The 13786-nt window shown below is 42.0% G+C and overlaps 3 protein-coding genes across 3 annotated transcripts; 2 read left to right on the top strand and 1 right to left on the bottom strand.

Annotated features, from left to right (window-relative positions):
* Positions 1 to 229: 229 nt before the first annotated feature.
* MELLADRAFT_106586 (uncharacterized protein) lies at positions 230 to 1638 on the bottom strand (the record flags this gene model as incomplete). Its single annotated transcript, XM_007410013.1, has 5 exons — positions 230 to 661; positions 736 to 812; positions 900 to 1124; positions 1256 to 1517; positions 1615 to 1638. The coding sequence occupies 5 exons, from the start codon at positions 1636 to 1638 to the stop codon at positions 230 to 232; spliced, it is 1020 nt and encodes a 339-aa protein (XP_007410075.1).
* Positions 1639 to 2474: 836 nt separating this feature from the next.
* MELLADRAFT_106585 (uncharacterized protein) lies at positions 2475 to 6391 on the top strand (the record flags this gene model as incomplete). Its single annotated transcript, XM_007410055.1, has 9 exons — positions 2475 to 2928; positions 3006 to 3265; positions 3590 to 3616; positions 3929 to 4006; position 4080; positions 4419 to 4662; positions 4688 to 4962; positions 5032 to 5655; positions 6282 to 6391. The coding sequence occupies 9 exons, from the start codon at positions 2475 to 2477 to the stop codon at positions 6389 to 6391; spliced, it is 2073 nt and encodes a 690-aa protein (XP_007410117.1).
* A 2571-nt stretch (positions 6392 to 8962) lies between these two features.
* Positions 8963 to 11338, top strand: MELLADRAFT_86480 (uncharacterized protein; the record flags this gene model as incomplete). The annotated part of the gene is made up of 6 exons (XM_007410056.1): positions 8963 to 9984; positions 10048 to 10130; positions 10198 to 10439; positions 10513 to 10738; positions 10803 to 10841; positions 10920 to 11338. The coding sequence occupies 6 exons, from the start codon at positions 8963 to 8965 to the stop codon at positions 11336 to 11338; spliced, it is 2031 nt and encodes a 676-aa protein (XP_007410118.1).
* Between the last annotated feature and the right edge of the window lie 2448 nt (positions 11339 to 13786).

Genomic DNA, 13786 nt, shown 5'->3' with positions numbered 1-13786 from the left:
AAATTCACCCCAGGAGCATTTCACAATATATCTTGTGGTTCAGAACATCATTGATTCCCAAGCAGCTCAGAAAAGACTCATAAAACCTATTGCCCAAAACTTGAGAGAGAGAGACTCGATCGATGTCGTTAGACATCGAGACTATGAAACACCATTTGGAAGACGACAACACGATAACAAAATACACAAGAGGGAAACAAGATCAAGACACTAATATAGCTGTGTCTTATCAAACTTTCTCGGGATTCACGTGAGGTTGAAGCTTATGAATTTCTAAGCAATTCAGGAAGGTATCACGAAAGGTTTCTTCAAAAGATCGAAGAGAGAGACCTAATGTTGCCTTGACATGTGATGAGTCAAGATAATACACCTGATCGGATTGTACGTGGATTCCAGGTTGGCCTCTGGGGACAGGCTTTGACTCTTCATGAAATGCTTTATGTAAGAAATCAGCAACCATTTGATGATCATATAATCCAGCAGAAACTATGAACCGGTCGTTAGCTTTTTGAAGAATAGCTTGTATGTGTGCTTCTGCAACATCTCGAACATCCACAAAAGCTGGAAATTTTGTCTTCATTATTTCGTCTGTTTGACCGGAAAAAATTTCATACAGCCTGCGAGAAGTCATGTTCATGTCTTTCGGGTTTGAAGTGTGGATCTATTGATCGTTTCAGCAATGAGGCGGTCTCGTATCAGAACACCAAATCAGATATCAACATTAACGTCACTTACCACTGGGCCGTATATAGACGGCGGACATATAGTGGCAAGACTCCATTGTTTCCCTCGGAGTTTTTGTATCTTCCAAGCTAGAAGAGTATAAACATCAGTGAAGTCATAGCTTCTTCAATACCTCATTTTACCACTTGGATAACGTCTACATGATTAGAATTTACCTTCTTCTTCGGCTAAAGACTTTGAGGCAGAATACCAAAAAAGTTCTCTTGTATCAGACGTTGCCTCTTCATGACTAACCGAAAACCAGTCAGCTTCGGTGTAAATTTTCCCACTCTGTTCAAGCGCAGGTGTCTGGGAATCCATGATAGCTCCAATTGAAGAAGTAAAGGCAACAGCTTCAACTTGAGGTGATTCTTTTGCCGCCAGAAGTAAATTTCTTGTGCCTTTGAATGCCGTGATGACTGATTAGAAAAGGATTCGATAATTTACATCAATTTACTTCTTCGACATATTGACTATACACATGGGTCTCGATCATTCTGCAGCGCAAAGGAAGCGAAAATTTATCCCTTACAATATTCATCAAAGCTTTTCCCCTCGTAGTGACATGGACTAGCGGTATGGGCAATTGCATCGACATCGCGCAACACAGGAGAAAAGTTGTAGGTGGGAAGATCTTCAACAACTATATAGCTTAAGGATTTGGCCTGGGCGGCGTCACGGAAAGCAGGTTGCTCTAGCAGAGCATTCCCCTTATCGGCTGAACGGACTGTTCCAACAACGTCGTGATGAAGGTCGAGGAAACCCTTGGCTATGTGCGATCCAACAAATCCATTCTGCACGTTAACACCACTCATCAGCAGGTTATTCGTGAAATTCTTGGAGTTTGGGTAAGCCATGCGATAATGCGATTTTGCTCAAGAGTATACTTACTATACCAGTAATTAAAATCTTCATGGCAATGACAGTGACTCTTATTTAAGAAAAAGAAAGTCGGTACAAATCAAATGTAGAGACTTGGGGCCTGATTCGATGCTTCTAGAAAAGCATTTAGGAGCTGGGGTATATGCACGTCCACTGCTGGCAACTGTTTTAAAATGCCTGTCATGCGGCCGTCGATTTACATGCTCATGAAGATCGGCGACCTCTCGAAGCTACTCCTGAGAGTGTCTCCTCTCGATCGGTTTGAATGAACCAGGTTGCGCCCGGCCAGGCCCGGCCGGTTGAAGAGTCAGAAACTCTAACTGCGTATTTCGAGGAGGTTCATCAGAATTATTCATTTCTTGTATAATGTCGAAGGAATTTAACAATGCCATGAATCTTGTTTTAGGGCGTCGGGGTTCACACTGACAAATATAAGTACTGCCAAAGGAAAAAGTCACCTCGGGGTGCCCTATTCAACCATTTGAAGTGTCGAATAGAATGTACCATACAGCCGCTTCTATCGTCGAGGGCCCTATCTCGACTCATCTCATTCATCTCCCGATTTTGGTAACCCAAAATCGGCAAGTCCCCAAGAAATTTTTTGAAATTTCATACATACAACTTAGCCAAATAAGGCTTAACAAGCCTATGGCCGTGTATCACACTTAACACCATATTACACATCATAACACCTGTAGCCGTCGGACCATACCCGTAGCTGCCGGACCGTACTCGTAGCTGCCGGACCTGCACCATTCCATCAACTTCACTGGTGGTGTACCCTCCTAACCCACTCGATAACAACTCACCACCACAAATCACCATCGATGGGGCGTCCCAATCTCAACCTCGGTGGATATGAATCAGATATGTTTGGCCAACGACAAACCCGTCAACGACGAAAAAGCCCCACACCACCTCCTATGACTCGCGATGAAGCTCTGCGTATCAGTCAAGGCCTTGGTCTCCTCGAGCGTTCACAGCCTCCAGCCCCCCTCCTCTCTGAGACAGACGACGATGCAGACAACAATAATGAGTGGGAAGACATACCTGAAGTACCTTGTACCCACGAAGAAATCAGGCCGGACTCACCAGGCGATCAATATGCAAAACATCAGAGATCTCTTCGACATGCTGAAGCCCGAGCTAGGAATCAAAGCAAGTGGATGGCCCTTGAAGCTCAACTTACTGCCACATATCTTCACCTCCAGTCCTTCACGCAGAATTGGACCAAGCAAAACTCGTATCTGACCAATGAGATTAAATGCCAGTGTCCACCTGAAAAATTCCGACGACGTTGTGTTGACTTTGTTGACATTCTTAGTAAGTTTATTTATTGATTCATTCATTTTCTATTATGTAAGTCATAATTGGAACTAATACTTCCTTCCTTTTTCTAGGTCATGCCAGAAAACGTCGGGTCACATTTTGCGACTGTGTACCAGACGTTATCCGTCTGCTTCATCTCGGTTATATCGCTGGATCTCCCCATTTCCCTCGCACCGCCTTCTCTATCCGGCTTCTCCAGTTTCAACATCACCTCTGGAACCACACTTCAATATCAATTTCCGGATTTATCGACGCACTCATGTCATTTCTCGATGTACAGTGCCCATCTAGATTGACACCTCAACAAATCAAGGGCAATTACAAGAAGAACGTCAATCGAGGCTTAAGACGTCCTTTCACCCAGGCAATCGACATATATCGACGAATTTTGATCGGTCAACAAACAATATATGAAGAAGGCCTTCAGCTCACTGCACTCGACCTCTCTGCCGCTCGGTGCTCTCGGTGCTTTGGTCCAGCAGAAGGAGAAGTGAAAGACTCTCCAAACGAACCGGATTTCATGATTGCGATGGATGGAAATTTCCAACATCGTCACCAATCACATGCTAGCAAGGACTGCCCTCAAGACGATCAATACCCCACCTTTTTCATTCGACCTAGCAAGCTTGAACCACATGCTGCTGCCTGCCAACAGACCGATGCTCAAGCAAAGGACATCAAGGTAAGTATTCTCGATTTATCATCTCAATTTTTGATCTGCCAATTCCCAATACTGACAGTTATCTGATTACAGAGCTCGTGTTCGGATTCCCATACTGCTGCCAACGATGTTCGCAGTGGCATGTCATGGGACAGATGTGACGATACAGGTCTCTTCGCAGCAGCTTGTCGCCATGATGTACCCCTTTACTTTGTGAATATATTCCAGAGTGGCGAGAAGTGAGTGCATTATTGATATTGAGAAGAATGCACCAAGAACTGACACGTTTCTTTTGAATACAGACTGCATTATCCTGTGACAATTCTCAAACAGCTTCGAGAACTCTACCCTGACAAGTTTATAGGTGTACTATATGACATTGGCTGCCACTTAGGCGCGCATATCGCAAAAGTAAGTCAATAAGAACTATCACAACTCCACCCAAACCCAATCTGATCAACATGGAATCTATTTCCCATCATAGCGTGAGCTATTTCCCCCTGACAACCTCAAGATGATGTTCGGTACCTCGGTATTCCATGCATACGTGCATAAGTGGGATTGCCAGATCAAGTTCCACCCTCGGTTCAATAAATACTGGGGACTTTCAGACGGCGAAGGCCTTGAGAGGCTCTGGTCGTTTCTATCTGCTCTAGTAGCACCTCTTCGCATATCTACTCGCCTTCATCGCCTCCTTGCTATACATTGGCGTGCTGTGTTCTATGCTTCCAGGGTTAATGACGGATGTGGTAAGTTGTACCTCTTGCTTTATTCATTCTTGGTTTATTCATTGTATACTGATGATCTGCGCTTGATTTAACAGGACTGTGGCTTCAAAACCGATACCAAAATGCAGTGAAGGTTTTGAGCGAAGCTCAATCTGCACTAACTATCCTATATGGAACGACCAATCCAGCTGCACCTGGCCAAAACTATTCAGCCGAATTTTTTCGTGGGCAATGGACTTTGGAGCGAGAAGCATATTCCAGTAAAGAAGCAATCTTACAGAGGCAGAAGTTGGAGCTTGGTCGACTGCTATCCTTAAAAGAAGAGCTAGATACTGCATGGTAAGTGGTTGAATATATTACGTAGGACAATGTTAACAGAAATTGTTTTGGACAGGTCGCTGCCCGTAATCACAGCCGAACAGTCTATTGTCCGTCTTCGAACAACAGCAGAGCTCCAAGAGAAAATCGAGAAGCAGGTCGCAAGAGTAGGCACAGCAAATGTTCCAGTGGATGACGAGGAGGAGGCATTCCTGAAGCTCTGGTACAGCAAACACGAAGTTGGACTGAGGTTTATTGCCATATGTGAAGAAAAGAGACCACTTCAACAGAGTCGCTCAGATGGACATTCATCAAATCTAGGTAAGTCAAGAAATTCAAGAAATCAATACCAATTTAAATGCAAAGCTCACTACCTTGCTCTGAATCTAGGTCATAAGGGTCAGACAAACCTCCTCCTGGCGGTTCGGAGGCACACAGTCCAGCTTATGAAAATTGTCGACACATATCGCACTCGACGGGCAGAATATCACGCAGAATATCCACATCGTCAGCTCCCTGAAGACATCGAATACACCGAATTACTTCATATCAAAGCCGATCACCCTTTCTGGAATGATTCACTCTTCACCAAAATTGACGCACCTTGGGCAGTGGATCCAAAGACAAGGCTAGGGATGCAACAGATTGCGTATGCTGATCGAGCAAAAGAAGAGCTCAGGCGTCTCGGCTGGGAGGCTCGCCGAGCTATGCGTTGGGCAACAACTACCCACCATCGCAACCTCACCACTCTCCTTGCTCTACAGTCTGACGAACCCGACCTTGCACTTCCTATTGTTTCTCACCAAACTCTTTCACATCTACCACCACAGTTTCGTCGAAGCGCAGCTGCCGTTGTCATCAAGAATGCGTTTGTTAAAATCACAAACACTCAGCTCTTATGGCACGAAGGGCTACTCGAAGTCTTTTCTCGAACACAAAGCCAAACCGGTGATGAAGAGCTCAAGAGAACTTGGGACAGTCAACTAGATCACATCTCAAAACTCCATGAAGAAGGTAAGATGTCTATGATACCTGGTGATTTAGATCTTCCAATCGGCGCCGATGTGATTGAACAGGAAAATATGGAGGATGCTATGCAGGAAGATATACAGGAACTGGAAGAGCCGGGCGAACAGTCTGCTGTGAATATTTATGATGATGATAGTGATAGTGATAGTAGTTCTGATGGCGAGGATGATAATGGGATTTCTGGGCTTGTACATCAGCTCGATTTGGTAGATATAAGCTGTGCTGTAGACCCAACAACATTGTTTATTTAGCTTGTTCTTGTATTGTTTCTTTCATAAATGCAAAGTTAAATGAGATCTTTGATATCGAATTGAGAGTGTGGCAAGATGTGAATTATCTTGCCACTTGAATGGTTTTTTTCTTTTCCACTGGAATATATATGTATCATCCCTTACACGTTCCATCTCGATGGTCTCATCTTAGCTGAAGACTTCAACCTAGCTCATTGTTGTCTCGATCTCTCAATATTGTTGTGGCCCCAGAGAACCGCTTGATTCATTCAATATTACTTTCAATCCTAACGTAAGACATCTAGATAATCAAGTTTCTTCATAATCGAAAAGTAAATTTCATTCATTCGTGTTCTCAACAACTTCCGCAAAAAATACAAGAGTTCAGGGAAGGGGAACGACTTCAAATTCAGAACGGCGTTAAATTCAAGGTGAAATTTAACGCTGAAGTAACCAAACCAAAGAGTATGTCAATCATACCTCGATCTTGACTCCTTGCTTCCATCACCAGACTCGTATGTATAACTTTTGATCTTGACTCAAGACTTCAAGATGATTGAATCAAAAGCCAATAATTAAATTGAATCGATAGAGAAAGCAGGATGATAGATTGAAGATGAACGACTTAAGATTGAGCTGAAGGAGACTTCAAGATGATCAAATCAAAAGTCAAAGATTAAACCGATTCTTTAGAGAAAGCGAGATGATAGATTGAAAATAAAAAAAAGACTGAGATGAAGTCAGGCCCAACACCTTTCAGGCTGTTTCTCTCCATTCTAGCTTCTGAGTTATGCGTCGAGCTGATCTCAAGGTTCGAAGCAATCAATGGAGAGGACAATCCTGAAAGGCAAAGGCCTTGGAGGTGAACAGGGGAGACTCGAGTTGGAGGTTTATATACCAGAGATAATGACTTTTTCATTTAATTATAGGGCCCAGTTGTGGTTTCCTCATTTACCTGCCAATCGGACAACCGACACCAATAAGGGTTTAATTATCCCAAAGCACTCTTTGCTGATTCCGAATGTAGACATCAGAAAAAAATCGGTTGAAACAACAAGGCACCAATCAAATCCATACAAAGCCTGGTATGATGAAGTGAATCGGGCCTTGACTTACCAAAATTGAATCCTTACAAGGTACAGAAATCAGATGTTTGACTTCTGCATCTAAATCACTCTCTCTAATAGGTGTAGGTGGTGGAGAAAGCACTAATAAAGTTCTCGTTTGCACAGGTTTTGAGAAAGGTCAAAAACATCTTTATTTTTTACAAAAAACACAATAGGGTGACATCGCATGGCACAGTGTGTTTGTTACTCATAGAAATCCCATAAAAACTAGACACCTTAGTCAATATTGATCGAAAGTTAACTGTGGTGATAATGAATATGCTTCAGAAATAAATTTCATGGGGGTTTACCTGCAGTCGTTTTTGGCATATTCAAGGTCATATGAATTGAGAAGTGCAAATTCGAAATGGTACAAACCACTCAACAAATCACTCAAAAGTGGTATCACCCAGCCAAAACCCTACAAACTTGTGGATATATTAATAGAGGATGTTCCGGAAGTCAATTCATGCATAGTTTGATAAGGGGTTTTTCTCATATAAGAGGCTCTTGAAGGTGATATGGGATATCATATGGGGTATAATGTGGAGTTTTGAAAAAGTTATGAACCACAGAAAGTGGTTTAACTCAGTGAATATTTCAATAATGAAGTGATGCAATATTGAAATATATTCAGAGAAGAAATCCATGGGGACTTCATAATTATCACCAACAAAGAACTTGCTTGCATCAATGACCATGAATGTTGTTATCCTTGCAGTATGATATTATGTAGTGGAAATATGGGTGAGGTGACCAAAAAAAAAAAAAAGTTGAGATTTTTGGTTTTTTTCATAGGTTTAAGTAAAACAAAAAAGGTACTTTTTTTTTTTTGGCTTATCTCAACAAACAAAAAAGTTTTTCTTATAGAGCATTTTCCCCAAAACAGCCCGAAATTTCACTAATAAGCCCATAAGTGGTCCATGTGAGGGTGTGCGGACTACGTGGTAGGGTAAATATCAAGGCCAAAATATCCCAAAACATTTTTCAATTTCAACTTTTGGGTTTGAAGCAAAACTGCAAAAGTTTTATTTGTGACATGTGTTGCCGAAACATTATCAAAAAAAACTATGTGACCACTCAACACGCCATAAGTGGTATACACACCGGTGATCTGGCTGAAAACTGTGATAAATCTAAAGCCCATATACTCCAATAATATTTTGCAAGTTCAACTTTTGGATTAACTTCAAAACTTAAAAATTTTTCATTGTGGCATGTGTTGCCGAAACATTATCAAAAAAAACTATGTGACCACTCAACATGCCATAAGTATTCCGTAATACACTGATTTGACTACCCAATGTGATCATTATAAAAGCCAAAAGCTACAAGAAGAAGATCCAATTTCAAACTTCTGGTTAACTTCAAAACTCACAAAGTTTCAATTGTGGTATGTTTTGCCAATTTTCCATTGGTACTACATGCATGACTGCTCTTCAGCCCATAAGTGGTCTGTAGGAGGGTTGTTTGTATGCTTGATGTAATCAAGACAAAAGAAAACAGCATCAAAAATATCATAGAACTCCCAATTTTGGTTTGGACTTGAATCATAGATCCTTTATTGAAGCAACACAACTCACAAGTGCCCTCAAAATAGTAATTGACTTCCCCAAAGTATACATGAGCCGCCTCTAGCCTGCCCAGAAAGTGGCTATAGATTAGACAAGTCATTACTTGAACAATATGACCATGTACTTACCACTCAAATTCTGAAATAATTTATCTCCATATGGCTTCTTTCAAGTGCTACTTGACTGTGAGGTCAAATTTCCTTTCACGGTGAGTTTTGATTGAGTTTTGTCCAAGTTTATTTAGGTCAGAAAGGTTTTTGATCAATTTCAAATTGAGATAGATAACCTTTCTGACATGCATTACTCCACTGAATCTGAACTTTGATCCACACCTTGAAAATTCTCAATCTCTTCCACAACATTCTCGTTGCAAACCTTCACAATGTACCAACCTGATCCTTATAACTCTAGAATGCCAGCTCTCAATCCCACATCACCAGCACACGCATCTCATGGCCAGGTAACCCAAGGCCAACCAAATCAAAATGACCATTATCACGCCCAGTTTCATGGTGTTGGTCAGCAGTTTCAAGATCACGGTCACCCTCATGAACGTGCTCACATCCCTTCATTACAACACCAAATTGGTTCTCAAAATCAAGGTCAAGGTCACGTCGGGCAGCAGAACCTTTACGGGCAGAACATCTATAATCCAAATCAAAACTATCATAGCTCTCAGAACTACAATACCTTTCAGAACTATGATCATTCAACTTATCGACCTAGTCAGCAAACTCAACACTGCCACACTTCTATCTATCCCCCTGGCTCGCATGATCATGGTCAAGATCAACACTCAAACCATTGTCAGCAGAACACCGAGCAGAATCAATACTCACGCGATCCAAACTTCGGTGTGATAATTCCTCCTGCAAACAATCCACGTGTTGCTTCGCTCCGTGCGCTGGACTCGCATACTTCTGTAACACAACAATCATCTAATCACGTTTCATCTACTCCTCCCGCCACCGGGACTACTCGCCCGATTCAGCCGTCTGTAACATCTCAGAAACGCAAAAATGGACAGCGTTCTCAAGGACAGCGTGCTGGTGTGCCTCAATCAACATCCACAACTACACCCTCCAGCACAATCACACCGACTTCAACACAGATACCGGCGCCTGCAACTACAAGGGCCGTTGTTAATACGTTTCTTCCTAACTCACTCAAAGGAAAGAAACATGCTTCACAACAAGAATCAATTGATATTCCGACAGCTGAAGATATGATGAAAAAGCCTTCTGTGTCACTGCGAATGCTTGCTGAAAAGCATGCCAAGAATAAGAACACTGTACCACCGGCCTTGCAAAAATACTACATGAATTTGTACGAAGAGTTTGACAAAGTATTAGCAATCAATTGCATCAATAATCAGGTCTCTGTCAAGGCGGTTCGTAAACTATGGTATGTAGATATCTTACATTTTGACATAATCATACAAACAGACACTGACATACAGCATCACAGGGGTCAAAAGGTAACAAGGAAAGGCCCGAACACCTGGCAACGATTTTGTGCTACCAAAGAGATTAAAGGGGTATACAAAGATAGTAAGTGTGTTCGAAGATTAAGTGTATATAGTAAATTGAAATCAGCACATTACTCTTTCAGCCTCAGGTGTGGCAAGTGGAGAAGGCTCAACTTTAGCTTCGCTCCGATGGGCTGAGAAGTCGCAGGCAGAGAAGGATGCCTTCAAGAACCAACCTGGAAACCTCAAGGTTGCTTCTATGTCCAACTCTGACGATCTAGCCCCCGAAGACGGTACCAGTAGCAGTATGGAACTCGTGCGAGCCAAAAATATGTCTTTGGCAAACGCACGATCAGCTGTGAACAAATTCATGCTTGATTGGCAAAGCGAGGTAATTATTTTTTCTTTTTCGAGTGATAGTCATAGCTGTAGCAAAAGGTTGTTACTGACTAACTTATATGCAGGCTAACGATATGGCTGAAACATACGAGGGCAACTTTGTCATGATAGGCGTATCGAACTACTTGGGTGATGATTCCTATCAGATTGTCCGAGCCACGCCACGTGCTCTTCAGTGGGTGGGGCACGACAAGATGTTGAACTCAAAGAACCATATCGCCGCACAATTACACGCGTTTGTCACCGGGACTGAGACTGGGCAACTCAACTTGAGTAAAACCAAAGTCGATGGTAAGTAGATATCAATCTACATACAACACTGGTTTACCTACACTGATATATCCCACTTCCACAGTCCGAGCAAGATGTCGAGAGGCCCTGTCCGAACTGATTGGTATGTTCTTTCTTTACAATCTTATTTTGATATTTCTCTAACTTTCACACTTTTGTCTTCTCCTCTGCTTAGAAACAGAGACAAAGGGAATGCCCCCAAAGTGGCCGTGGAAAGGATGCAAGGACAAGCTAGCCAATGCAGGCTACTTTGTACAATTTGCTCAAGATTCGAAGTCTGAAGCCAGTGATATAATGCAAGACAGTAATCAACTGACCCCGATGCAAGCTCGTAATGTGTTGGATGATCTTCTCGCCAAAAAGATCCTAATTCTGCCAACTGAAGCGGGTCCTATTGGGAAGGCCAACCGCAAACGCAACCGTGCCTCTAGTGACACACCTATCAATACACTCCCGGCTGACGATACCAACACCAACGACACATCTGCCATTGCCAATCAAGATGCGCGCGCCAATGATGCGCTTAACGCCAACAATCCGCCTATTCCTGGCGACCAATCCATTGCAAATAGCACAACGGCGAATACAACCGAACAATGACTAAGGACTGGTAGTTTCTCTCTCGACTTATGATATTAAATCCCTTTTCAACTTCATTTTGGTGATTATTTAGATCGACTTCATTTATTTAGATCATCTTTTGAAGAAAATTCAATCCTTATTTGAGTAATACATAGTTCGTCTTGGAAATTATGCCATCATGAAAGTATTGAAACCCACATGTAAATATGACCGAAGCAAAACTATTGTATTACTTCAATTTTCACCCTAAGATGATATTGATTTTTGCTCAAGACTGAATTCTTTGATGATACTAAGATCATCTTTAATTATGGGTGCGTGTCTTTCAATGTATTTCATCCGTATTCGTATGTACATACCCTAAACACAATCAAAACTTATCGCCGTTCTGGCCAATGCCCACATCAATTGAGCTTGTCGCTTTTTCTAATTCGGATTTTGTTCTTGATTGCTCAAATGAACAAAAGCAAAACCAGAGCAATGGTTTCTGGTTTCACTTAGTCTTGCCTAAAGCAAGGACCCCATTGATGTCAATCGTTGACAAAGCTACAAGCGGTCACAAACCACCCCAAGTTGCTCTCCAAGACTTACTTTGCTATCACTTTTTATCTTTTGTTAGATATTTGACAAGTCTCAAATAGTGCGAAACTAATCAAATAGTGCGAAACTAACAGTGTGTGCCTTGCAATCATAGATCTCACTTCCCTCTATCGAATTTTAACAACAACATGAATGTCAAAACCATAGAATCAGCAATGAACATTATTCATCTACACAAGTTACTTATACCAATATTTGTACATAACACCATACAAGAATCGAAGTATCATGATCCAACAATGAACAAAGAATTGAGATGACAAAGCAAAAGAAATCGATCGAAAGGTCCTGATTTATGTTCAATAACTTGATCAAAAGCTACATCAACACTCTTCATAGATATTTTCTAATTATAAGAATTGAATAGTTGTCACCAAAACTTTTTAATCGAAAGAAAATAATTGGAAAGGGATCCGAAGGGTTCTTCTTTTGAATAATCTGTAATGAGAGTCTTGCAAATGAGATTTTTTTATCGTCGTTTGAAATTCTGTTTGAGATCAACTGGCTGATGATGGTAAGCAAAGTGAATCAAGGCAACCAAGTATGGCATTTCGATATGATTTTTTTCACGTTCAGTTTAATAATGTTGTGGATTGAATAATGTTGTGCATTGAATGATGTAGAGCATCGAGTGAGGTTAAGCATCAAGTGAGGTTGAGCATCGAGTGAGGTTGAGCATCGAGTGAGGTTGAGCATCGAGTGAGGTTGAGCATCGAGCCGTCGAGGATGAAGTGGTGGCGCCGGTACTAGAATCAAAAGTTGAGCTGAAGACGCATTTTTGAACGACGATGTGATATAGAGTAGTGCTGGTGATTGGTGAATCAAGGTGTGGTGGTGAGTTGTTATTTGGGCGGTTAGAACGCCGTGAGTGAAGTTGATGAAATGGCAAGTCCGGCGGCTACGGGTATGGTCCGACGGCTACAGGTGTTATGATGTGTAATATGGTGTTAAGTGTGATACACGGCCATAGGCTTGTTAAGCCTTATTCGGCTAAGTTGTATGTATGAAATTTCAAAAAATTTCTTGGGGACTTGCCGATTTTGGGTTACCAAAATCGGGAGATGAATGAGATGAGTCGAGATAGGGCCCTCGACGCTAGAAGCGGCTGTATGGTACATTCTATTCGACACTTCAAATGGTTGAATAGGGCACCCCGAGGTGGAAAAAGTGAAGAGGATGCATGCAGAAGAACTAATGATCCTTCGGCAGCATGGTGCTGTGACTAATTCCATTCAGTTTACCAACACTTGAAGCTGCCCTTTATTTTTTACAGCTGTTGCTGTGTTAGGGGCCGGCTTCAGATTTGACCCAGATCTGTGTCGGAGTGAATGGAGAGAGTCAATGCTATAATTTGGCGTTTCAAAGGCCTGGAATAATATCAAAGTTCTCAAAGTTGGCCTGGTTTCAAGAAAACCCAGTTGACCCGGTTGCTTTTTGGCAGTAACCTTGTGTATCGAGTTGACATTTTTTGACAGATCACAGCCAAAAAGTCAACTGGGTCAGGACCCAGGAATGCGCCTATAGAGGTATGTAATGTAAATTCCGACATTTTGTTGGCGGGGTTTTAGGGTACTAAATCACCTTATCACAGCACCTACAGTAGCGCAAAATGTGCGTGAGAAGGAGGGCTTTCATTTAAGCTAGCTTTCAACCTCATAGCACCTATGGTTCCAGAGATAATTGGATGTAACGGCCAAAAATGGCTCAAAATTGAATGTCGGAATCAGGCCTCGGAGGCCCAAATTTTTTTTGCGCCTTTCCATTTTACGCCAAAAGTAGCAAAGCCTCGGACCTCGGGCTAGGCTCATTCGATAGCTCTAGACCATGCGCATCTTTTGAAGTGCTCTGGACCTTGTTACGACAAGT

This window comes from Melampsora larici-populina (assembly GCF_000204055.1).
Source record: "Melampsora larici-populina 98AG31 unplaced genomic scaffold MELLAscaffold_18, whole genome shotgun sequence".
In the NCBI taxonomy this organism is placed as follows: domain Eukaryota; kingdom Fungi; phylum Basidiomycota; class Pucciniomycetes; order Pucciniales; family Melampsoraceae; genus Melampsora; species Melampsora laricis-populina.
This window is presented reverse-complemented; position numbering and strand designations above follow the sequence as displayed.